Genomic DNA, 22,885 nt, shown 5'->3' with positions numbered 1-22,885 from the left:
ATGTACCATGTACCAGCTAACCAAACCACATGACAAATATAAAGAAGCTTTTAGACTTTATAAGTGTTCACAAGAAAGGGCCAAAACACTTGATGCTTCAGTAATAATGTCCTTTAATTACAAATTGCTTGAATAATTCACAGTATACAAGTTCCACAAAACATTGTGTCGGCAGATATAAATAAAAACATATAATAACAGTATTTTGGCTATTTCATGAACAAAAAACAAATAAACAAACAAAAAACATGTAAGTATTACTGTTTCTGGAGTTTAACTGCAAATATTTGTTTTTCTACTCATAGTGTGTCCCATTAAGCATCGTAACAGTCTCAAACTGAGCCTTCACACTCAATGCTAGGACTCTGAAACCGCATAAATAGAATCTAGTCATTATCCCCTTTCTCATCTATTCCTACACTTTTTCTACTCTGACAAGTCCAAAGTCCAAGTCTAAACATCTTCTGTGAAGAATATGCAGAATAAATACAATACTGTGATACACGTAAAGGTGTCAAATTTTAAACAAATCCCACAAATCCACCTTCCATACGAAGTAGAAAATGCCTAATATTGACTTAACTGAAGGACAATTTTAACCAAAACTAAACATCGAGACCTTCACAAAGGTAGTATTTGTTTGTTGCGTGTTTAGCTGGGAAGGTGAGCAACTGAGGTTAAATCACAAACAAGAGACATTTGGGCTGAGTAAGAGGAAATCCTGTCATGCTTCAGCTTACAGCATGTAGAAATCCCCTATAAAACACCTACCATGTCCAGGATATTATTCTTGAAACTGTCCCAACATATCAATGCTTGATTACTTTGTATATAAACAGCACAAACATTTTTACACCAATCCCAAAATGTCCACAGTCCTAGTGAGCATATTCTTTTTAAAATGTTTTACTCTGCTCAGCATTTTTAGCTCTTTTTCTATTCCTTCTCTTCTTGCAGTTGTACATGTACCCAGGCGGCATCTCTGGACAGCAGTTTTTCTCCGGATTTTTGCAATGGCAAGGGTTCTTTTTCACCTGCAACAAGTTCACGACAGGTTAGGGTCTGAGACGATTATCTGAAAGTTAAACGAGTAACGCTTTAAGCCTTAACAAACTTTGAAATGTAAAAGTCAATTTGCCCTCGCAAGTTCTAGACGTGAATATCCAAACATATTCCTATTATCGTACTTAAGTGTTTAACTTTGGCGATTATAAGACACGTTATTTCACTTCCCTTATTGACAAGCGGTCATCAAGTATGTTCATTTACTTTTCATTTTCAGGAGTATTTTAGTGGGACATCAGTTTGCTTACATTATTAAGGGGATATGAATGGAAAATATTACCAGTCAATGGAACTTTGCTTTACTTCCTTGTTTGCTTTAATAAGCTCCAGAGGGTAATGGCACAAGTTCATTGCTGATGATGCTATTAATGTGTCAAAACTGAAAATATAACACTGTATCTGACAGCTAATGTTGTGTGTGAGTGTGTGTGTGTGGGGGGGGCATAAACATGTTCTACTGTTCTGTAAGCCTCTACCCTCTAAAAGTACAAGCATCTGATTGTGTGTATATAAAACAGCTTTTACTTTTAAAAATACTTCTTCCGTGTTACATGTCATTGTCAAAAAATGAATCTCGGACGTTCATTTATGTGTACGACTTGGTTAAGTATCATTAAACTGCACAGTATGCACCCTCATGTTTCTAATATTAGACAGACAGATAGATAGATAGATAGATAGATAGATAGATAGATAGATAGATAGATAGATAGATAGATAGATAGATAGATAGATAGATAGATAGATAGATAGATAGATACTTTATTTATCCCATAGGATAAATTGAATTTACATTAAATGGAAACTTCTGTTTGTCATCGTCTGTATGCGTGAAATGAGCAACACATAAATGAAGAAGGAGCGTGCACATATGAGGAAGGAAGCACAAAGCTCTTTTAATAGCCATTTGTTTAGCACTGTGGCAAACCACCAAAATACACAGAAACACCAACACAAAGGACAAAAAATAAACACTGTATGAAAGTCTGTCTAAGGTCACTACACTGGCATTCTACCAGTTTGTTTGTTACGTTAACCGTTGATTGTTGCTGAATTGTCGATTATGTAGATATGAACGTCCTTAAAAAGGACAAAAGTACAGAAACCTATGAAACCACATCAGACACCAACTGATACAGTTTCATACTGAATGCTGAATATTCTTGGAAGCTAACAGTGTACAGATGTTTAGTGTCTACATTTTCTCCTCACAAGGACTTGAAACTGGTCAGTAGGGCTACAGTTTCAAATCCTTTACAATTTCTACAGTCTACAATGGTGTTTGCTTTACTTTTTGTGTGTATGAGTTCAAATAAATAATAAATATATATACAAATAGTATAAATAAATAGTTTTACAGTTAGAGTGTGGTCATAAATAAGATGAACAATGAGTGTGTGTTGTACTACAGTTCTGTAAATAAGCTTGGTGAGAGGTGTGTTATCTCCTGGCCATCAGTGTGTGAAATTCCCAAACAGGGACAGGAAAACAATATGAAAAACAGGGAGGGAGGACATGAGAGGACACCGCAGACATGTAAGAACATAGAAAGAGCAAGAGCTGACAGCACTAGGCTCAAATAATTTCAGTAGGTTACATTTTTCCAGGGAGTCCACTGACTCCAGGATGAGAACACCAGTGAGTCTCTGGAGCGGACCCTCAGCTTGCTGATCCTCTTCGGTATCAGGGTCGAGAAAGAACGTCCAGTCTGAAGCCAGACATGAGACACAGAGAGAGAGAGAGACAGAGACACAGAAAGAAACGTTGAGAACGACAAACATTTAGACTTGACTAGATTTTGTGTCTGTGCAAGGCTGCGCATACCTCGCCGTTGTCTTTGTACACGTATTCAATCTCATGCTCCAGGCTGAAGAAGCTGTGAGGGATCGACCAGCTGGACGGGGGGTCAATGGTCACATTCAGGTCGGGCTCCACCACCTGACACCTGGCAATCGTGGGACTGTCTGGTTGAACTGGAGTGGGTGCAACAGTAAAAAAAAATGACCATGTTGATACACAACAAAAGAACTGGAAAAAAGGATTTTGTGAAATGCCTGCAAACAGCTGCCTTCTTTCCCTTTCTTTTACATGTTATTGTTGTGCAGTTACATATACTTCCCGCTTCACTTTAAAGTTGCTTCACTGAGCAAAGTGTCTTGTGAACTTGATGACTAAACTTATTTTATTACAATGTAACCTTTAAAATCAGTGTTGGCCTTTAGCCTTGCCTGTGAACGTTTCAAAAGAGGCTCTTTAAGTGATAATCTTCTAACGAACTCCTTTGAAGTGGCTCAGTTTTACTCAGCTCACCAATGTCTCTGAGATAAAATCTCCTGGTTCTCTTGAGGACTGTCAGGTAGCTGATGGCCTCAGCAGTGAGTTCCAGCATACTGCTTTCCTCAGCATATGGTGAGAGGGTGTGGGACAGCTCAAACTGGAATCCCCCGTCCGGGAGCTGGTCACTGCTGCTGACCCAGTCGCATGACCTCAGCCCTTGGCTGCTACAGAAGCAAACAGACACTGGATGAAAAGGAGTATGAAACTCAAAAAAAGGTGTGGCTTTAAACATTGTGTGCAGCACTTCTGACTTCTTCACTAAAATTTGTCTTTGCTTTTTTTCTTTACCAGTCGCTTCCCAGTCCAAGGCGCACCGCTGTGTACTCTTTTTGGGACCAGACGCAGGTGAAGTTGCAGTCATAGGACTTTGCTCGACAAGTGAGGAGAGAATCTACAGAGATAAATTTGTAATGGAAAAAGATTGGGTATTACAGTATGTGTTAACTTTCTGTATCAGACTAAAAATTGTCTCTGTTAGCGCTGCGCCGACTGTATATAAGCGATGTTAGATTGTCGCTTTGAGACTTTCCTGTCAACAGAACAACAAATAATATAAGAGAAACTCACCAAAGTCTTCATCCAGGTCGTTCTCCAGCAGCACATGGGTGGATGACAACATCTTCTCTCCTCTCCAGCAGCTGTATTCTCCCAACATGGGTGACTCCACATCTGAGATGACCAGTTTTAGACCGTCCTGCATGATGCTGTCCTCAAAACCCGTTTCCTCTACCGGTGTGTCTCCCAACTTCCACGTGACAGGTCCATCGGTCTCTGTATGACAATTCACTGTGACCGAAGCCTCATGGCCCCTTTTTGCCACCACATCTACATGACAGGTAGGAACGCGCATACATGAAAATAAATACATGATCATGTCAGGACTTAGAAACACTTATGAAAAGCTAAAATTTATTATTCCTAGAACATGAATGAGACATACAGTTTTTTGGAAAGTCGCTGAGTCCATGTACTCCTGTGAGGCTGGCGCACAGGAGCCCAAATATCCACAGAGACAGGGTCTTCTGGGGGATTAAAAAGTGATTAATTACCCTGTTATTCGTCAGTATTGCGTATTTCAGTTTCACTTGGCGAAGAAAGCATAAATCTGTTTATGGAACATTTCAGACGTCTAAATGTATTTAATTTAGAAAATGTGTTACAATTCAAAATGACAAGAAGAACAACAGTGGTGATTTTCTCCGGGTTCTATTACTACCAATACACAGTATAATGCCACAACAACTGAACTGAAATGAACTGATTAATCATTAAATAGTGGTACATCATGCATCTAATTCCTTGCTTTGAATCTCAGTAGTTAGTACTTACCATCTGGATGGAGTTATGCTGAAAGTGAGGCTCTGAAAAAAGCGAGAGCAGAAGTTCGTCCGTGTCAATCCTGATGGTTGTATGCTCCGACTACTCACTGAGCATAATTTTATAGGGCTGAGCTGCTTGCATCATCATCGTCATTACTACTGTTTTAACACCTTTGAAGGTGAGACAGAAACTGACCGATATAGCAGTGAGATAAGATCGCTCTGAGAGCATAGGGGCTGCGTATTTCCTCTATACTGTTTTGCATGTTATATTTCATAAACACGTTAACTGTGAGTTTCGAATGCCACGGACTGAGCGATAGAGATAAAAAATGTGTGGGTGTGGACTGAGGTAGGGGGGTTGCCCTCAACTTTCATGGAGAAATACTGCCGCGAAACGCTGCATGTGAAAGGCACCTTTTCTAATTAACATATATGGAATTATACAAACAGGACACACGCACCCACACACAAATAAACAAACACGCACACTTTTCTTATTATTAATCCACTTTTTTAATCACACACAAAAAAACACTGATTGTGGGTTTTTTTTTTTCAGATATTTTTTTGCTTTTTATTTTTGGCTTTGGGAGTGTTAGTCACTCAGCGAAACCAGTTTGAACATATCAACCTGAGCTTTGCGAAATACAACATTCATGTTTTCCTCACAATTTGAGAGGAAATTTATTCCTTAGAAGATTAACACGCGTTTCATGCGGGACAAGAGAGGGACAGATATCAGGACTTTCCCTGCCCATTAGTCATGTAGGGGCAACCCAGTCTCGTTGAGCCAAATGTCAACCATGTCAGAGTCGGATGTTTAGTCTTCATTTGAAAAACACATTTTGTTTTCTCCTCTCACTTACTGACCATTTATCACACGCTTGTGTCATGTGAAGTACCCATTCTGGAGGACAGAGTTAGTATTTGCCATCAATGTTTTCCTTTTTTGCTTTTGCTTGAAAATAGACTGCATCTGCAGTTCTGTGAAACCTGTTGGGTCATGTAAACGGAAATAGACGGGTTGAGATTTCAGTTCCTTAAAGTCTTGATGAGGTTTTTTTTGTGTGCAGTTAGACAGTCTGCCGACATCCTCATATATATATATATATACTAAAAAACTACAATCCTATATTATATCTCCTATGGGGGTAGAAAACGTGTCGTGCGTGTCACAGCCTCGACATATTTTACACCACTGAACTTCCAGTTTGATTCAGTTCAATCCTGTCACTTTTTATTTACCAGTAGTGAAACATCTTAATTGTTATATTAGTTTTAAGTTATACAATGGATTTGAGTCAGCTAACTGACTTTCCTCTAAATAACAGGTAGGAACAAAGTCAAAAAGTCCCAGTCAGTTTGAAGAGTTAATTTCTTATAACTCAAGAATTGAAAACATGTTCACGCATTCAGTTTTTTCTTTCAGTTCACACTCTATCCAGCGCTATGCTGAGCGCAGAGTTCGCTTCAGGTCAGATAACAGAGATGCTACCCCAGGAAGGGGTGAACAACCTCACTGCATATCACTTCAAAAGTGTGTCACTGCATACTGAGAAGTATACACTGAACAGCAGAATTCTCGATTGCCTGTCATGTCAGAGATAGGGTCACAATCGTGTTGATGTAAAAACCACTTCTGCAAATATAACCTTTTGATAATCATAGCTTGTTGTTAACGTTTCCATCAGAGATTTAGTGAATTACACCAACCAGGCACAACATTATGACCGTTTCCTAATACCGTGTACGTCTCCCTTGTGCTCTGACTCATCAGAGAATGGACATGAGCATAACATTGCACTGCTACAATAGACAGACCTCTTCACAGTTTGTAAACAATGTGATGTATTTTGAGGGTCAGGGCTTAACTGGACGCAACAGATCTATGTTAAAGTGGAAAAACTTTCTCTAAACAGAGGACGTGGACTGAGATTTAATTTACCATCTATTTACAATTCGGGTTTGACTTCTGTCCCCGAGAAATTTCAACACCGTTCACACCTTGAGCCTCGTCAGAGCTCTATTCATAGGGTAAGTAGCCTACGCACACAGTTCCCCCCATTCAAGGACAGGTAAGTACCAGTCATTATGGAAATGAGTGACTCCAGTTTCTGGTCAAGCAAGTTTGACCACAGAGTTTTTCCTATTTAAACCTCAATTTCCCTCTAGTTTATCAGAACTGAAGAAGCTACTCGGATGAGTGGCGAAACGTCTTCAAGAAATGCTACAAGTCCAGCTGACCTCATTCAACCCTTGTTTGGGCAACAGATCTCGTTAACTAGCGGTTAGCATTAGCATGAATATGTAACAAGAATCCCCTGAATAAGGGTTAACTTAACATAATTTCAGTCACGATTTAGTCTAACACATGATGTTATCCAGGCTAAACTGATGACGTTTCACATATTAATCTGACCTTTTATGAAGTGTGCCTGTTGTCTCACTCCACTCCCTTATGTTTATCACCAATGCCAAACCAAAGTTGTCTACGACTGCTGGTAGATGATAAAACTTCAAGTTAGTGTTTTTCATTTTTCGGTTTTAGAAGCCGAAAATACAGCAAGACGACATTTTCATGGGTTGTGAAAGTGACAGCGTTCGCCCCACGCTCCACGTTAACATCATGACGTCATAGTGTTGCAGGCCATGAAGGGGTCTCTATGGTCAAGGTTATTTTTCTCTCCTGTCAGTGGTCATAATGTTATGTCTGATCGGCGCACATACAACAAGCGACAATGACCCCCCATTGTAGCAACTAAAGGGTTAATTCAGGTTTCACTATGACACACGGATCTGAAACACTGTTCGAGAAGATGTGCTAAATTTTGATTTAAAAATAAACTTGATATTGACACTTGCTGTCAAGACAACCAACACTGGTCTGCGTTTGAAACACAGTCCTGTTGGTGTGATGGAGCAGACACGTTTTCAGTTGCACAGAAACTGCTGCCATTTACAGTTTTAGAAAGGGTCACATAATATTAAATTGTGTTGGAGTGTCTGTCTGGCTACCTCTGACCTATACTTACTAAACTCATGTGTAGCTTTCCTTAAACAACAAACAGCATTTTACTTTCTCTAGTATATTGGCATGTGTACTACTGGTTAATAATTAGAGAACCAGGATTATGTGTTGGCACAGACTAAACCGCAAGCTTGTGGTTCCCTTTTAAAGATATAATGTAAATTTCCCAATAACCTGTATACTCAAAGTTAAAAGCAACTGAAGAAGCGTAAAAAAAAAAATTCAAATGTAATCTTTATTACAAGATTAATTCCACCCATACATTTTGGATGCGTGGGCATCACAATGCATGACAGGCAGCGTGAGAAAGAGAAAGGGTGTGCACATTCCACTGAATTAAATAAAATTTCACTTGTACTGCAGAACAAGTAACAGCTGGTATTAAAAGTTGATTTTACATCTGTTTGAAGACGCAAAATAACGGATGAGCAAGTTGTTGCGGTGTTGGAGTACAGTGAGTCGAGAGGGGCTCTGAGATGCTTGTTAGTTTGCCTCGTCCTTAGACGCCTCATCGAAGTTTTCAACGAGATCTAAAAGTGGAAACAATGGAAACCGAGGGTTAATGAATTGTGAAAGGTAAACCATTAACATATCAAGATAGTGTCTCAATAAACGACAGATTTGATGAGCGATGGTGATGCATGAAGCCACACGACCAGTCTGTTGCAAGAGTTAATTTGCAAAAAATAGGTATTAATCTAAACCTCCACCAAATCAGCAACTTAAACCCAACTGTGACATTTCTTATCTAATTCTATTTTATTGTTTTAGAAGTAATAAGAAAATATACACTGAAATCCAAAGATATTCTCAATACTGTATGACCTTTTCAAGTTGCACATTAATGTACAACTGTAGCAACTGAGCAACATGCGGTCGGTGCAGGTCACATTAACGGCTGTGTTTGGTCATTAATGACTGAAATAATAAAATTATATACTGCATGCGTGACCCTTGAGAACATACTGGACTAGGTCTGCTGTTAATGCAACATAGTACACAATTAGCAATGTGTTTTAAAAAAATATGTGGGAAACTGTTTACCTGGAACCTCATCATCTTCCTCTTCAACAGCAGCCATGGGGGCTTTGCTCTCTCCAGCTGTGACAGTGGATGGGAGCGGATGACAAATTGTTAACAGAGAGCACACAAAACTACTTATACAAACAGATCAAGATAGAAGTAGTATGCATACCTGGTTTGGGGAGGCTCTCTGCCAGTCTCCTGAGGCTTGTAAGGCTGTCAGCTCCCAACTGGTTTAGGATTCCTGGGAGCATCTCTGTGAGCTGCTTGTTCTCAGCGTGGCCTGTGATTGTGAAGGTGTTGGCGGCCAAGGATGCCTGAACCTTGGGGTTATTGAAGTGGATCACTGTGCCCTGGTTAGTGAACATGTTCACCTGCAATGGAACACAAAAAGGAACAGGTGAGAAAAAAGGAAATGAGAGTCACCCTTTGATAACTGAAGTAAAATTTTGAGCAGATCGTGTTGCTCTTTTAATTTATTTACCTCGAAAATAAATGCAATCTTTATTAACTTTGCGATCTGAATAATTCTACTTATCATTAAAAGATCAATATGTGGTGACTTTACTTTTAACTATTACTTACATTTAGCTTTATGTGTCATGTTATGCTTTCACTATTATTAACAGATAGAACCAGTGTATAACCAAATCAGTGTAATAAACTTACTTATCTACATTTTGCTGTACATTACAGATCTAATCTTCCTTACCTCCTCAATTCCAGAGATGTTGTTGACTCCGAGTTTCTTGAGGGAAAATTGCAGCTTCTTGTCATCTGCTGTGGCTGTTCTGTGCACCACCTTCTTCTTTCTGCGGGCTGAACCCTATAGAAGACACACATTTGCAGTGATTATTAGTTTCCAAACCATTTCGGGATTATGTACTAACAGGGGCAGCAGGGACACACAGGCTTCCCTAAGTCCACTAGCTTCCTCTGGTCCCTCCTGTGGGATTCTTAGCTACCCCTAGGTCAGCCGGAGATATATTTCTTCTGGGTCAGTGGCTAAACTGGACCTCTAAGAGGAGGTTTTCTGCATCCTTATCAGGTGCCTGAACCATCTCTGGTACCTCAGTGTGGAAGAGAAGTGAGTCTTCGCTGAGTTTCTTCTGTGTTTCATATGTAAGATAACGCCACAACTAATATGTCACTTTTACTCACCTTGCCTCCTATGCGGACCTGCGCCTGCAGTTTGTTAAGCTTCTCTTGGTTCATTATTGACTCCTTCATCTGGCATAAGAAACAACACATAAGCATAAGAAAATTAAATTGGTGCACAGAATTTTCAGTCCCTTGGTAAAAAAAAAAAAAAAATCACTTTAGACACAGAACAGGAAAACCAGAGAGTCATCCCATTATCCCATATTGTGACAACACTAATATTTATGGGGAAGCTGAGTCAAAACTGATTTTGTTATGAGTGTAGTTTGTCTAGACCTTCTCATTTCATTTTGCTGTAGAAATGAAACTCAGTGATAGAAATATGCTAATTGTGTCACTGTAAAAAACATTAAGTGTAATCACCTAATGTCTGATTTCAATAGTTCGCAGGAAAAATGAGGTTTGTAGATAAAATGAAAAATCAACCCCAAAACTCCCCAGGTCTCCCCGACACCCCTCCGCCCACCGTATTGCATTTTGACACAGAATGCACAGCTGCCAGATGCCAGAAATAGCTTCTCAAAAGTCTCGACTCGTGTTCTGCTTGTATCGGACAGAGGTGCTCAGCTAAAGTTAGTGGAAACATTCCCCAAAGCTCAGAGGTATCAGTAAGCAATAACTTTACAAGTATACTCTTCCTTACCAATGGCCTCATGGGTGATTTGTCAGTTTCCAAGACTGGGAAGGTTTTTTTTTTTTTTTTAGATAATAAAATCTTTATTGTCCCACCTCGGGCAATTTGGTTTGCAACAGCAGTCGACAACCAAATTCATACCATAAAACAGGACAGTACAATACATAGAAACATAGATATAAGTAATAAATGCCATCAGGTGAGTTATCATGACCATATATGTAATCTACAGCACAAGGACATGCCTCAAGCTTATTTAGAAACCCTACAGCTGAGGGAACAAATCATCTAAGATTTATATTTCATTTGGCCCTCTTAGGGAAGTTATATCTCTTTCCAGACGGCAGAAGTCTAATAATAATTACTACAAAGGATTCATTCATACCCTACTCCATCCAGCTGTACAACAGCTCACTGTAACTGATAACTCTATGTTATTTATGGTAATGGACACTATTGCACCTGACTATCATGCCTATGCACATTAACGTTATTCCATCTTTATTTCTCATATGCTAATACCATACATTTCTTTGCTTATACTACTGTTTTTTTTTTTAACTTCATTTCAGTAGATTTTGTTTTAATCTCATTTTCTTTTTACTTGTGGTTCTCAAGAGTGTTTTATGTGCGACCAAACACTTTCCCCTGTGGATCATTAAAGTCTGTGTAAGTGTAACTCTAAAAAAGGCAATTGAACTACCGGCTAGTTAGCAAACCAAGCTAAACCGCTAGCTTGGGCCTTCTAAAATTGACGTTAGTATTCCAGTACAACGCGATCTGTCGTCGCATCTGAACGCTTGATGTGACACGGGGAATGATCATCCCATGTCAAGGTGAAGTTATATGTGTCCGAGACAGCTAAAATACGTAGACAGACATGAACTGACCTGGGAGTGTGTAAACACGCGGATCACACAGTCGACAGAGGCTCGGAGAAAGGAGGGAACACAGGAAGTGACGCACTCAGATGCCTAACTTACCGGATGTCTACGGTTATTTTTTTTAAATCATATAATTAAACTTTATTTTTACTAAACCCAGTCTTTTTTTTACCTTTACAATGCCAAATAAATGTTTTTTTTTAAACGATTTTAAATATTGATACATGCTTCTTGTACACAGCGCTGTTTCAGACAGACTTCGCCGAAATGGAAATATATTAAATTATTGAAGTTAATTATTTATTGGGACCGTTAGTATCGTAATTTGTCACTGATTTTAAAAAAAACTAACTAACAAAAAAGTCTTTAAATTGAGCACCTTTACAATAAACATAAAAGATATGCCTTTCATAGCGGAAGTAGATACCTTCACAGTCATGGCGTCCTCCTGTGCCCCGAGGAGCAACGTGATCACATTTTAAAATGAACAACTTATTGGTTTATCTGGACAACCAATATCACTATCAACTATTTTTTTCTCATCGTACGTGAAAAAAAGCGTATTTTCTTGCTGGATATCTTAGTTCACAGGTGAGAACCATCAGAGCGCAGTTTAATAGAAAATGCTAGCCGGCTAAAGTGCCGTGTGCTCGCTAAGTTGCGCTGAACTGAACACGTTGGGTCATGATATGTCTAAAACGATGTTTTTGTCCTCAAATCTCTAACATTTAACGTCATGTGTCTAATTGCACGTCGTCTTTAGTTAAGCTCTTAATGTACAATTCAAAACTTCAAGAAAGTGAGCTTGTTAGCTTAGACTAGATTGCATGTTTGTGTGTCATGCTGTTTGTTAAAAAACCTTCAGTGTGTCTAAGTGGATATTTGTTTTTTTGGCATGTTTTTATTATTGTGGATCAAGACGATATTGTCGTATCAGAATTAATTCCTCGTAAGAAACCTAACAGATGTAAAGTTAATGTTATTCCTCTCAGTCTGACAAACTAGTGGTGCTTTGGCCTATTGTTAAAACTTTATGAAAGTGTTAAGATAGACAACAAAATCAAATTAAAATTATACATCTCTGCTTATTTACACATGTCTATCCCTTCCCCAAACTACCAACCAAGAGGTTAATGAACCCAGGTGACACATCTCTAAATGTCCATGTTTTTGTTGTTACAGACAAAGAGCAACACAGACATGGCTTCATTTAAACCTACAAAAATCCAAGTCTATCCAAAGCTTGGAGAGAAAGTCACACAAGACACACAGTACTGGAAAAACTACAAGGTAAATTTCTTTTCTTTATACTGTTTTAATACGCCTGTGAACCACACATGTCTTGTACTATACCCGATATCTGAGCTGCCAAAAATGCGTGTTTAATTTCTTTTTCCCTATCTCGCAGGCTCCAGTCCAGATAAAAGAATTTGGAGCCATCACAAACATAGACTTCTCTCCTGTGCATCCACATAATTTTGCCGTGACAGCATTCACAAGAGTAGGTTGGCTTTTCCTGTATATGTTCAGATAAGTTTCATTCACTCGCTTTTGTCCTTGGTGGCTAATCGAGTATTAAATGTTTTCTACAGATCCACATATACGGGCCGTTCTCCCAGGAGCCCGTCAAGACATTCACGAGGTTTAAGGATACAGCGTACTGTGGCAGGTTCAGGTCCGACGGTCAGCTGCTGGTGGCGGGATGTGAAGACTCTGTTGTCCGGCTGTTTGATGTCAGCGGCAAGGTGGCGCTCAGGATGTTCAAAGGGCACACAAAGTAAGCATCGTACACGTCACTATCTGACAGCGTTTTGGTTGTTCTGTCATAGATGGAAAACTGAGTTAATAATAACAGAAAACCTGTGCCAGTGAGCAGTATCTCTGGATTGTTGAGTGATGATTCCTTGAGTGATCCATCGACTGAATTTCATGATGATCTCAAGAATTCTGACAACACCTGAATCGACTTCCTGTCGAAAAATAAAAAATGGCGTGCCATGTGGATTATTTATTTTAATTTTCTTTTCTCAGGGCTGTGCACGTAACAGACTTCACCACAGAACGTTACCAGATCCTCACGGGTTCAGATGATTACACCTGTCGACTGTGGGACATCCCGAATGCCACCGAGCTCAACAGATACCAAGAACACACAGATTACATTCGCTGCGGTGTCACCAGCAAACTCAACGGCAACCTCTTCTTCACCGGTGAGAAGGAAGATCAACCTCTTTAAATATTGTCTGGACGTGTTTAAGAGAGAATGGGAAGCTAACTCTATACAAGTTTGAACACTCTGTGTACTCAGTAAGACAGATATCACAGTGACTTTTAGTTTAAGGTAGTTAACTGTAAAGTAAGGGATGTTTACCAGAAAGAAAAATTTAGTCTGTTCTCGCGTGACTTACAATTTCTGTTTTTTATCGTAGGATCATATGACCACACACTTAAGCTGTTTGACGCCAGGGTGGATAAGAGTGTGATGACCATGGACCATGGCCAGCCTGTGGAGAGTCTCCTTCTCTACCCCTCAGAGGGACTCCTTGTTTCTGCAGGTAGAAAAGACTGATGATGAATTACGAGAACAAATCCAGAAAATGTGCCAACTTGCTTTTCAAAACAAATGTAAACGATTTGATTTTAATGGAGGGTTGTTTGTCCTTGTTCAGCTTGAAACAAGTTGTTGTAAAAGATGAAAGAAATGTTAAAATTGGGACCAATAATGTTGTCTGCCCGGACGCATCTTGTACAGTTTCTCATATACTCCCCCAAAAAACACTTTCTGATTAAATGACTTTCCATCACCCTTCTTTAGGAGGGCGCTACGTGAAGGTGTGGGACCTGCTAAAAGGAGGTCAGCCCCTGGTGTCGCTTAGGAACCATCACAAAACTGTCACCTCTTTGGCTCTCGGGAGCAACGGACAGAGACTGCTATCAGCTTCTCTGGACAGGTGAGGAAACTACCGGGTGTAGAGTATGCATGTCTGACATGGCAGACAAAGAAAAACCTTATAAGAGTCGAAGGCCAGTAAACACTCGACGGTTCGATATGTAGGTTAGTGAAAGTGCAAGAGTCAACAACAGTCCTGCTCTAAATCAGGTTATGGTATTCAGATTATAATAACAGAGTTGTTGATTTAACTACATGTGTAGCACTCGCACGTATTCCTGTTGTTTTGGCCACCCCTGTTGTCCAATGGGCCGGACTAAATAACAGTTATTTATTTGAGTTGCCTCCTCTCTGACATAAATACCACATAAACTGATTACTATTACAGCCATGTGTATGTGTATGTGTGCCTAAGGTTAAGTGAGTGTATTTCTCAAGAGAGTTATAAATAATAAACGCTCAGTGAATTATTTGTCTATTAACTGTCCTGTTTACTCAGGGCGTCCATTCAAAAGGTGAATGAAACTACTCTCTTTGGCACTGCCCTGTATAAATAAAGGCTGAATGAATGAATGAATGAATCCCATCTAATGAATGGCCTCTGTTTGTCTTTCAGGCACGTTAAGGTGTACAGCACAACCAACTACAAAGTGGTCCACAACTTTGACTACGCTGCTTCCATCCTCAGTCTGGCTCTGGCTGTAAGAAATGCATACTACCATATATAGTGTTAGCATAGTGTATGGGAAGTAAGTCAGTAAGTGAATCAAAAACCCCAACTCTGTCTCTGAAGGTCACCTCCTTCTCTGAGACTGCAAAGTAATAGACTCAGTGTCTGCGGCAGCCAGCAAATATATCCAGTGCTGCCAATCATCTTAGTAAAAAGCAGATGTGAGCTTGGCGTTGGCTTTCAAGAGTGCACAGTGTGCAGCTTCAGACAGCCTAATAATAAAGTATTTATTACTTGACGTTTCCCTTTTAGTCACCACCGCCACAATCTTTGACATTTTTATCTTTTTTCTAAAAACGTGCGCACAACATTAAGGCTGTGAATGTTCCTTTGTCCTCAGCCAAACGACGAGTCTATTGTTGTGGGCATGACCAACAGTATTCTGAGCATCAAACAAAGGAAAAGTCCCGACGAGTCGAAGGACATGGGCGGCCAGCAGAGGCGGCGGCCAACGTATCGTGTTTTTGTAAAAGGGAAGAACTACGTCCCTAAGCAGGTAAATTAAAGTTTAGCATGATGCGGCCCCAGTGTGTATTAAATGAAGACAAACGTATTGTTTCCACATACTTCAATACTTGTATAAGAATGTTTTACTTCTCTCTTCTCTCTTTATTTATTTCTTGATTCTCTCTCTTTTCCAGGACGATTATCTTGTCAGCAAATCGGTGAAGCAACATTTGGCCAAATATGACAAGCAGCTCAAAAAATTTAACGTCTCCAAGGCTTTGGATGCAGCATTGGAGGTATTTATCACAGTCATTTGTAGATTATTAACCAGGTTTAATAAAGTCTCAAGTTCCGTTTAGTTTTTTCCACTTTGCAATATACAACAGCAGCAGACAGCCTCTTTCATGTTTCTGAGTTACATAATGTGCACTAGCACACATGGCCAAATAATGTGCAGTTTGAATGTCATTAATCTACATGTACATGCACTTTTGCTTATAGACGTGGGTAAGACTGAGAAAGCCAGAGGTCACGGTGGCTGTTATAAAGGAGCTGGATCGAAGAGGAACTTTGAACAACGCGCTTGCTGGAAGAGACGAGCAGGGGCTCTCTCATTTGCTGAGCTTCCTCATAGGGTGAGTCGCAGGTGCACTGTTATTGAGCAGCTGTTTGCCGTAGTTATTGAGCAGCTGGATCATGAGCTCCTAGTCAGCATGTGGGGAGTTCCTTGCGACGGTGATCTGAGGAGAGACAGACAATGAACCAGTGACACAATATTGGGGTCTGTGCTGAAACGACTCCGCTCTGCAGCGCCTCCTACTTGCAGCTTTAAGGATCTGCTGTTTAAGTGTCGGTGTCAGATCCACAGGGCACATTCAGGGGTCTTTCACGGTGCATGCCTGCAAAGATATTTCTACATAAAATTCGTAGCTGCCAGTAATTTTTGGATAAAGCACATAGTCTGGCAAGATGGGTCCTGATTTTGTGTCGCAGCTGTTTTCATTGCAGACGAGGAACCAACAGCATATTAGGCAAGGGGTGGTTACGTTTCACCAGTGTAATGTGATTATTAGAGGCTTCTATGGGTTAATTTAAGTCATGCAAATTTGCTACATAATTATTATTTTTTTGGCTTCTCTTCTCCAGGAATTTGGTCGACGTCAGGTTCGCTCCTGTCCTCGTAACCGCTGCAGAGATGATCCTGGACATCTATCAGTCGGTTATCGGACAGTCGCCGGTCGTGGACCGACAGCTGCTCCGTCTGCAGGAGCTCCTGGAGAGGGAGATCGACTACCAGAAGGAACTCCTGGAGGTGCTGGGCATGTTGGACACAATGTTCGCCTCCTCCCTGCCCAGGAAGGAGGTGCCGTGCTCTGGCGTCAGCAGGTCAAATGGCCTGGCTCAGGCGGCGGAAGCCGGCGCATCGAGGCCTGAGCTCCAGGTCACCTGAGACTCGTAGGAAGTCTGCAACTGCTTTAGACTGGGTTAAGAGTACCTTTACAACTCTAAAACCTCTTTTGAAGACATCAGACATACATTTCCTGACGTGGCGGGCTGCTTGTCATAGACTTCACCAAGAAAACATTTTGGAGCCAGTTTAAGTGGCTGATAATCTCACTCTGACCTTTGACCTCAGTGTGAGTTACAAGAGAACATGCATTTACTCTATGGAGAGTACTATCTCTGTGTGGATGTACAGCAACACCTTGATTTTTACTTGGAGTCTTTTCTATTGTAAATGTGAGTGACTGTTTGAACGAGTCCACTGTGATTGTCTGCTTTGTGTTTTCATCATACCTGACACTGTTTTATAAGCAGATTAAATAAAAATAAAAACATTTGTCATATTAAAATCGATAGTAACTGTGTTCAAATAAAATCGGATCGACTTAAATTCTTTGGCACATTTCCCCTTTCGAATAAATCTCTCCACGTGGAGGGGATTTCTCTTCTGCTCTCCTGCTGTTCTGTCGCCTTCCACTGGAGGTCGCTGTAACCCCAAATAAACTTTCACCTGTAAGGAGGAATTTGCATTTGACCAGACGGAAGACACTGACAGAAAGAAAAGGCATCAACAGTGGAAGGAGCGGGTGATGCTGTGTCAGAGGAGGCTGAAGCTCAGACTGCGAACAGCTGAAGGCCGCCTCTCAACTTGCAGCCTCAAATTAACAGCGCGCAAAACGAGGATGAATCCGAAGTAGGAGGAGGGCTTTTATTTTGATCGCTTCAAGGCTGCTGTCAGGGTTTCTCCAGCCGGAGTTTGAGCTCCTGAGAAGGTAGGTGCAAGAGTGATGATGCCTTTTCCGTTACCTGATGACTTTATTTCTGTGTCTGCTCCTTATTAATGTCACTGCTAATATGTCAACACTCTCGGTTTACAAGCAGAGCCTCGTTTATTATGCAGCTAAATGGGTCAGCATTGAAATGCAATCTCCTTGAGTCTTAAAACAAAATAAAGAAAAATGCATGTGATATCCATTAATATTCCACCTGTGATCAACACTTTTGCTGTGTCATAAAGCTAGCTACACTTAGAATACTGGACAATGTTCTCTCCAGTTGTTTTGGTGCATTACTTTTGCAGAATTTAGTTTATTTAAAAGGTGTAACTGTAAATGCAAAACTAAATGTGACTGCACAGGAAACATTTGTTTTATGTTTAGACCTTGCTGTTGTCTCCAGTCCAGGAAGTAGCTACTGATAAAGAACAGATCTGAACCCTGCAGCACTGAAAATTAATCGATTTCCCACCAGCACACACACACACACACACACACACACACACTATTAGACTCCTTACATATCAGGTTTGGTGTTCTGGTACTGTCTCTACACGCCAGGCGGAAAGTACAATCATTAAAATCATTATTCACATACTTAGGATCAAAAGATTATCCTGTCTCATCAGAGGGCCCTCTGACACTGCTTGGCACAGAGAAGGTTCGATAATCTCTTCGGGATCAGGGGGAAAAGCAGAAAAAAAAAACTTAAAAGAAGTAATGAGGAGTCACGTGGCAAAAAAATTCTCAAAATTCTTTTTTTTTTTTTTTTAATGTCTGTTTTTTTCTGCAGTTGCTGTGCAGATGGAGCTGAGCAGGAGGAAAGTACCTCTGTATGTAAGTATGTGCTCCAGTTTGCAACGAGCTTCTTCTATTAATCTCTGGAGTGAGTTATCCCTCTGGAAAATCTCTGCAAATTGAGTTTGGAACGCAATGAGGGATCAGCAGCCTCATTTAGAAAAAAGAAAAAGAAAAAAAAAAGGACGGCACAAAGTGACCACAATGTTGAGTGAAAAAAGCAAGAGATTTTGTATCTGAAAGGATGCGACTGTGTTCTGTTCGTGCATCAGTACGGTATGTGTCATTCATCAGGTTCACTGAAATGACCTCATCTATAATTTTTCTAATAAGACCCTCATGTCAAATCTGAGCTAGGACAACTTCGGACTGTGTGTTTCTTGGAATTAATCATTTCCGGGGCTTTGCTGAGCACTGGATCGCAGTTTCCCTGAAAATAAAAACAACTCATCCATCAGCACAACAGTGACAATAGCAGCCAGTCATTTGTGTACACAACTAGCAAATCAGTAACTCTGTGACTCATTCCCAGCCGTGTTCTTTATTTGTTTTTTTACTCCACCGGAGTAAAAGAATTTGCCTTTCGTTTGATTTGTGAGGTTTTCGGTCGTGGTAAAAAACCTTTGAATTGATCTGCTGTCTGTGATTTAACTGTAGTCAAACAGGGCAGGACTGTGGTCAAATATTTTTTTCGCTGGTTTCACTTTGGGATCCTAACAATGTCCTGTAAGCAAACACTGATGAGAAATAATGCTGCTCCCAAGATCAAAGAGAGAACACATTCAATATATTACTCCCTCTGTTTTCAATCTACTTCAATCCTTTCTGACGTCAGTATCTAAAATTTTCCTTTACTCAGGATCACCTTAACTTTAATGGGGACACACTATTAAACTGTGGCACATGTCCGCAGCTGGAATTGAGCATTCAACAACAAATTTCTAAAAGTAGAGGGCAGATTTTAAAACTGAAGAAAGGAAACTAGAGTTTCAAAGCTTTATTATGCAAGACCTGCAGATTGCAACTAAAGTAAATCCTTAAACCTCCTCGACATTTCAAATATATCCCATAAAGTTGAACCTTTTACAGAACTAGTCTAAAGACACGCCAGCAACTCTGCAGGGCATCGGCCAAAATACTAAGCTTAGCGTGCTAAGATGCTCACGATCGCAATCATTTAACGGGACTGTGAATAACCTTCCAAGTATATTTCACAAATCTGACAAATATTGGACATTAATGTTTGCACCAACACTCGTGGCAGTTCCTCCAAAACCACGTGTCAACCTGCTACTGTCGCTGGAGGGAAACTCAGGAATTCCCAAAAGTCAATTGGAAACGTTGATGGACTGTTTGATGTTCTGGGGATCAGGAATAAAAGTCTGTGTAAAATCGTGTGCCAAACTATTTAGTGGAAGATGGGATGTATTATAGGCTGCTTGGGAGCTCTGGCTTGCTGGTGGTGCTGTATGAAGTGACAGAAGATCAACAGAGCCAATTGAATTAGTCCTCTGTGCAACATGGATGTCTCTGCCAAAATGCATGGAGATATATTTACTAGCAGTGGAGACATTATTCTATAAACCAATAACATAAATCTGTCAGCTTTTTAATCTCTCTATAACTCTACAAAAACAAAGCTTTTTTTTATGATGATATGTCCGTAGTTGTCTTGCTTCTCCTTCCTTCCTCAACGCTCATGCTAGCTAACGTCTGTATATCCAGTACTCCATCTGACTCCAAATGTTCACACGTTCAGTGTGACTGCACGGTACATATAAATGAAATCTCCTTCACTTATTTATTCAGATCATGACAACAATGAAAATATGATTTATCGGCCTGCACTGACACACCTCATTGAACCCTTCACACAAGGTCAATGAAAGTTTTTCAGTGTTGTTCCGATTCGTTCCTCCTCCGGTAGTCCCTACGGCCGAGCCCCGCTATCGTTAGTGGTCGCTGTCTGGCCCATCACGCAGACGTGAGGAGTCTTAATGAGGCAGCAGGACAAAATGTGTGGACATTTTTGATATTTGCGGCAAACCTGATTTCTCTCCGTCAAACAATAGCGCAAGTGAAGCCAGAGGTGGGATTAAGTGAGATGAGGAGGAACGGAGGCAGGATTACTCACAGAGTCTCTGTCTGAGACAGCACAATGAGTAAAGAGAAAAGCCTTTAAGTTCTCTAAAGAAATCAGGTCAGCTGTTGAGGTGACGCAAGGCTAATAGCTCGTCTCCCTAGTGAAAAGAAAGAGAAACTACTTTAAAAAATAAACATTTTTAACCCCCCGAACATTTCACATTAAACCTTCCACATTTTTTGCTGTACGTTTTGTTTTTCTTCAGCCTGTCTCCTCTTCTCCCGCCCCAGTCAGTCATGTTTCCAAGAATAACCCACACAGGGTGTCTTGTGTCCTCAATTCAGCGGTCTATCGAGGCCACTGTAGGTGGACAAATTGATATGTTGTACAATAGATTTCTTCCCCGTGACTGTTGGATGGCGCTACAAGGCGAGCGGCTCAGTAAAACCACACATGAGCGCTGAAAAGCTGTTTTGATCGCTTCATTTTATCTATTTTTTTTATTTATTTTAAGGGGCAGGAGCTAAATTTGGATGTTCAGTTGAATTTCATTACCTCCGTGTTAGATATCTACCCACTGCAGCCACTGATGCACAGTAGTATTAATAATAAAAAAAATCACATTCAGACATCAGCATGGGCAAAAATATGTTCAAGTCTGTACATTTTTTCATACAAATTAAACAAAGAACAAATAAATGTTAAATGCTCTTTGACAAATTGATTATTATCACCTGCTTAAATTCTTTTTCAGCCTGGTTGGGGGTAAGTTTGTCTTGTTTTGCAACAGAAAAAGCTTCTCCGCTGCCAATACCGGCAACAAAAAAGAAATCCTAAAACAACCAAACACTGTGAATACAAAATGTGTATTATAATGGTGTACATGCACCATACAGGATTTTGTCGGTGACTTACTGTATGTGCTAGTTCTTCATAAAAGTTTTCTGGGTTTATAAACCAATAACTGTAAAGACATGTGTTGTCTGCTTACATTTAATAACTTTTGGATTTTTTTTATTTTTATTATTTTTGGATAATTCCAGATTTATATCAGAATGTTTTAAATCACTTTAAGTTGTTATGTTTTTTTATGGTGATAATTAATTCATCACTTTATTATTTTGAAATTAAAACTGGAGCACAGAATTGGCCTCAATCCTCGGCCACTGATGCATCAGTGACCAAGAACGTAATCAGCTCAATCTGGGCCTTTGAAGTAAGGATTTATAGTCCTGAGAGGCGCTATGTTGTCATACCCACATCTTACCCGGCATTTTAAAGGCTACCAGTGATCCCCTAGATCAGCGTGACCGTTCTGCCCCGCTTCGCTTTCTTCTGCCTCAGATGTGAAGTCTAAAGTGTTCTGGCCTGTTGGGATCAGAGCAGGTCTTTGCAGTAGACACTAAGGCATTCCTGTTTTTATTGAGGGGGGATGTTTTATTGTACCCCCAAGAGGAATGCTGTTAGGGGATTTGGTGTATTTTACAGTAGTGTCTTTAAAAATGAGCATGTGTACTTAGGAATTGATATACGCCTGAGTCTCTATCATCTTTCTCTTTTATTCCCCCTGTTGACCGCTCCCACCTGTCTTTTATTCCAGGGAGAGGCCAAGGTATTTGCATTGCTGGACGGTTTAGATCCGGTGCCAGAGGATGCAGAGGTCTATGTTGTTCTGGAGGGATCCACGCTGGTCCATGTCACCAAGGCTCACAGCGACGTCATGCTCTGCTTTATCGTGCCTGGTATGTGCACTGACTCTATATGTGTGTGTGAATAGGCTTAAGTGTTTTGCATTAACCCGCGCATCCTGACAAATGTGTTTTCCACTCCTATCTGTGTGATATACAGATGTACAGAATGGCACAGTTTGTATCTTCGCATACACACACACACACAAGCGCGCGGCCGCACATACAAACACGGTACGCGGTCGATAACTTGAGGTCTGGAAGGGCAAAGCATCTTATCAGCTTCCTCTCGGGAGGGAAACGGCTCCGCGAACAATATATCAACATTACTGAGCCTCAGTGAAGGTTGACACAGAAAACAAGCGGTCCTGCAGAAGAGCTGGACGAAGAAAATACGAGCTCCTTCCCCGACAAAAGAGAAAATGCCTTTGTTACCGCACAGAAATAACATCTGAGAATATTTATTTATCCTTGAGCTGGCCTTTATATCATTTTCTCAGACCTAGACAACCACCA

At 40.4% G+C, this 22,885-nt stretch overlaps 4 protein-coding genes across 8 annotated transcripts in view; 2 read left to right on the top strand and 2 right to left on the bottom strand.

Moving 5' to 3' along the window:
• Positions 1-96: 96 nt before the first annotated feature.
• On the bottom strand, positions 97-4,790 carry si:dkey-88e18.2 (interleukin-12 subunit beta). Its single transcript, XM_047592699.1, has 8 exons — positions 4,732-4,790; positions 4,343-4,424; positions 3,970-4,227; positions 3,691-3,793; positions 3,376-3,566; positions 2,890-3,038; positions 2,663-2,773; positions 97-1,034 (listed from the first exon to the last, which is right to left on the bottom strand). Exons 1-8 carry the CDS (start codon positions 4,732-4,734, stop codon positions 897-899), a joined length of 1,035 nt encoding a protein of 344 aa, XP_047448655.1. The 5' UTR covers positions 4,735-4,790; the 3' UTR covers positions 97-896.
• A 3,178-nt stretch (positions 4,791-7,968) lies between these two features.
• LOC125012642 (transcription factor BTF3-like) lies at positions 7,969-11,579 on the bottom strand. The gene is made up of 6 exons (XM_047592700.1): positions 11,461-11,579; positions 9,937-10,005; positions 9,488-9,601; positions 8,948-9,149; positions 8,797-8,853; positions 7,969-8,282 (listed from the first exon to the last, which is right to left on the bottom strand). The coding sequence occupies exons 2-6, from the start codon at positions 10,003-10,005 to the stop codon at positions 8,236-8,238; spliced, it is 489 nt and encodes a 162-aa protein (XP_047448656.1). The 5' UTR covers positions 11,461-11,579; the 3' UTR covers positions 7,969-8,235.
• Positions 11,580-11,880: 301 nt separating this feature from the next.
• On the top strand, positions 11,881-17,374 carry utp15 (UTP15 small subunit processome component). Its single transcript, XM_047591507.1, has 12 exons — positions 11,881-12,045; positions 12,637-12,744; positions 12,863-12,955; positions 13,047-13,231; positions 13,486-13,664; positions 13,884-14,009; positions 14,270-14,405; positions 14,961-15,045; positions 15,415-15,570; positions 15,716-15,817; positions 16,023-16,156; positions 16,668-17,374. The coding sequence occupies exons 2-12, from the start codon at positions 12,655-12,657 to the stop codon at positions 16,969-16,971; spliced, it is 1,590 nt and encodes a 529-aa protein (XP_047447463.1). The 5' UTR covers positions 11,881-12,045; positions 12,637-12,654; the 3' UTR covers positions 16,972-17,374.
• A 242-nt stretch (positions 17,375-17,616) lies between these two features.
• LOC125011956 (rho guanine nucleotide exchange factor 28-like) overlaps positions 17,617-22,885 on the top strand; it is a 36,782-nt gene continuing 31,513 nt past the window's right edge. For 2 of the 5 annotated variants that reach the window (XM_047591502.1, XM_047591499.1), the window contains exons 1-3: positions 17,618-17,797; positions 18,594-18,637; positions 22,282-22,423. In XM_047591502.1, the coding sequence (XP_047447458.1) occupies positions 18,605-18,637; positions 22,282-22,423 (175 nt within the window). In that variant the 5' untranslated portion in view covers positions 17,618-17,797; positions 18,594-18,604. Of the gene's footprint in view, positions 17,798-18,593; positions 18,638-22,281; positions 22,424-22,885 lie in introns of all 5 variants that reach the window. The other 3 variants (XM_047591503.1, XM_047591501.1, XM_047591500.1) reach the window with 2 other exon arrangements.

Source organism: Mugil cephalus, chromosome 8 (genome assembly GCF_022458985.1).
Source record: "Mugil cephalus isolate CIBA_MC_2020 chromosome 8, CIBA_Mcephalus_1.1, whole genome shotgun sequence".
In the NCBI taxonomy this organism is placed as follows: domain Eukaryota; kingdom Metazoa; phylum Chordata; class Actinopteri; order Mugiliformes; family Mugilidae; genus Mugil; species Mugil cephalus.
This window is presented reverse-complemented; position numbering and strand designations above follow the sequence as displayed.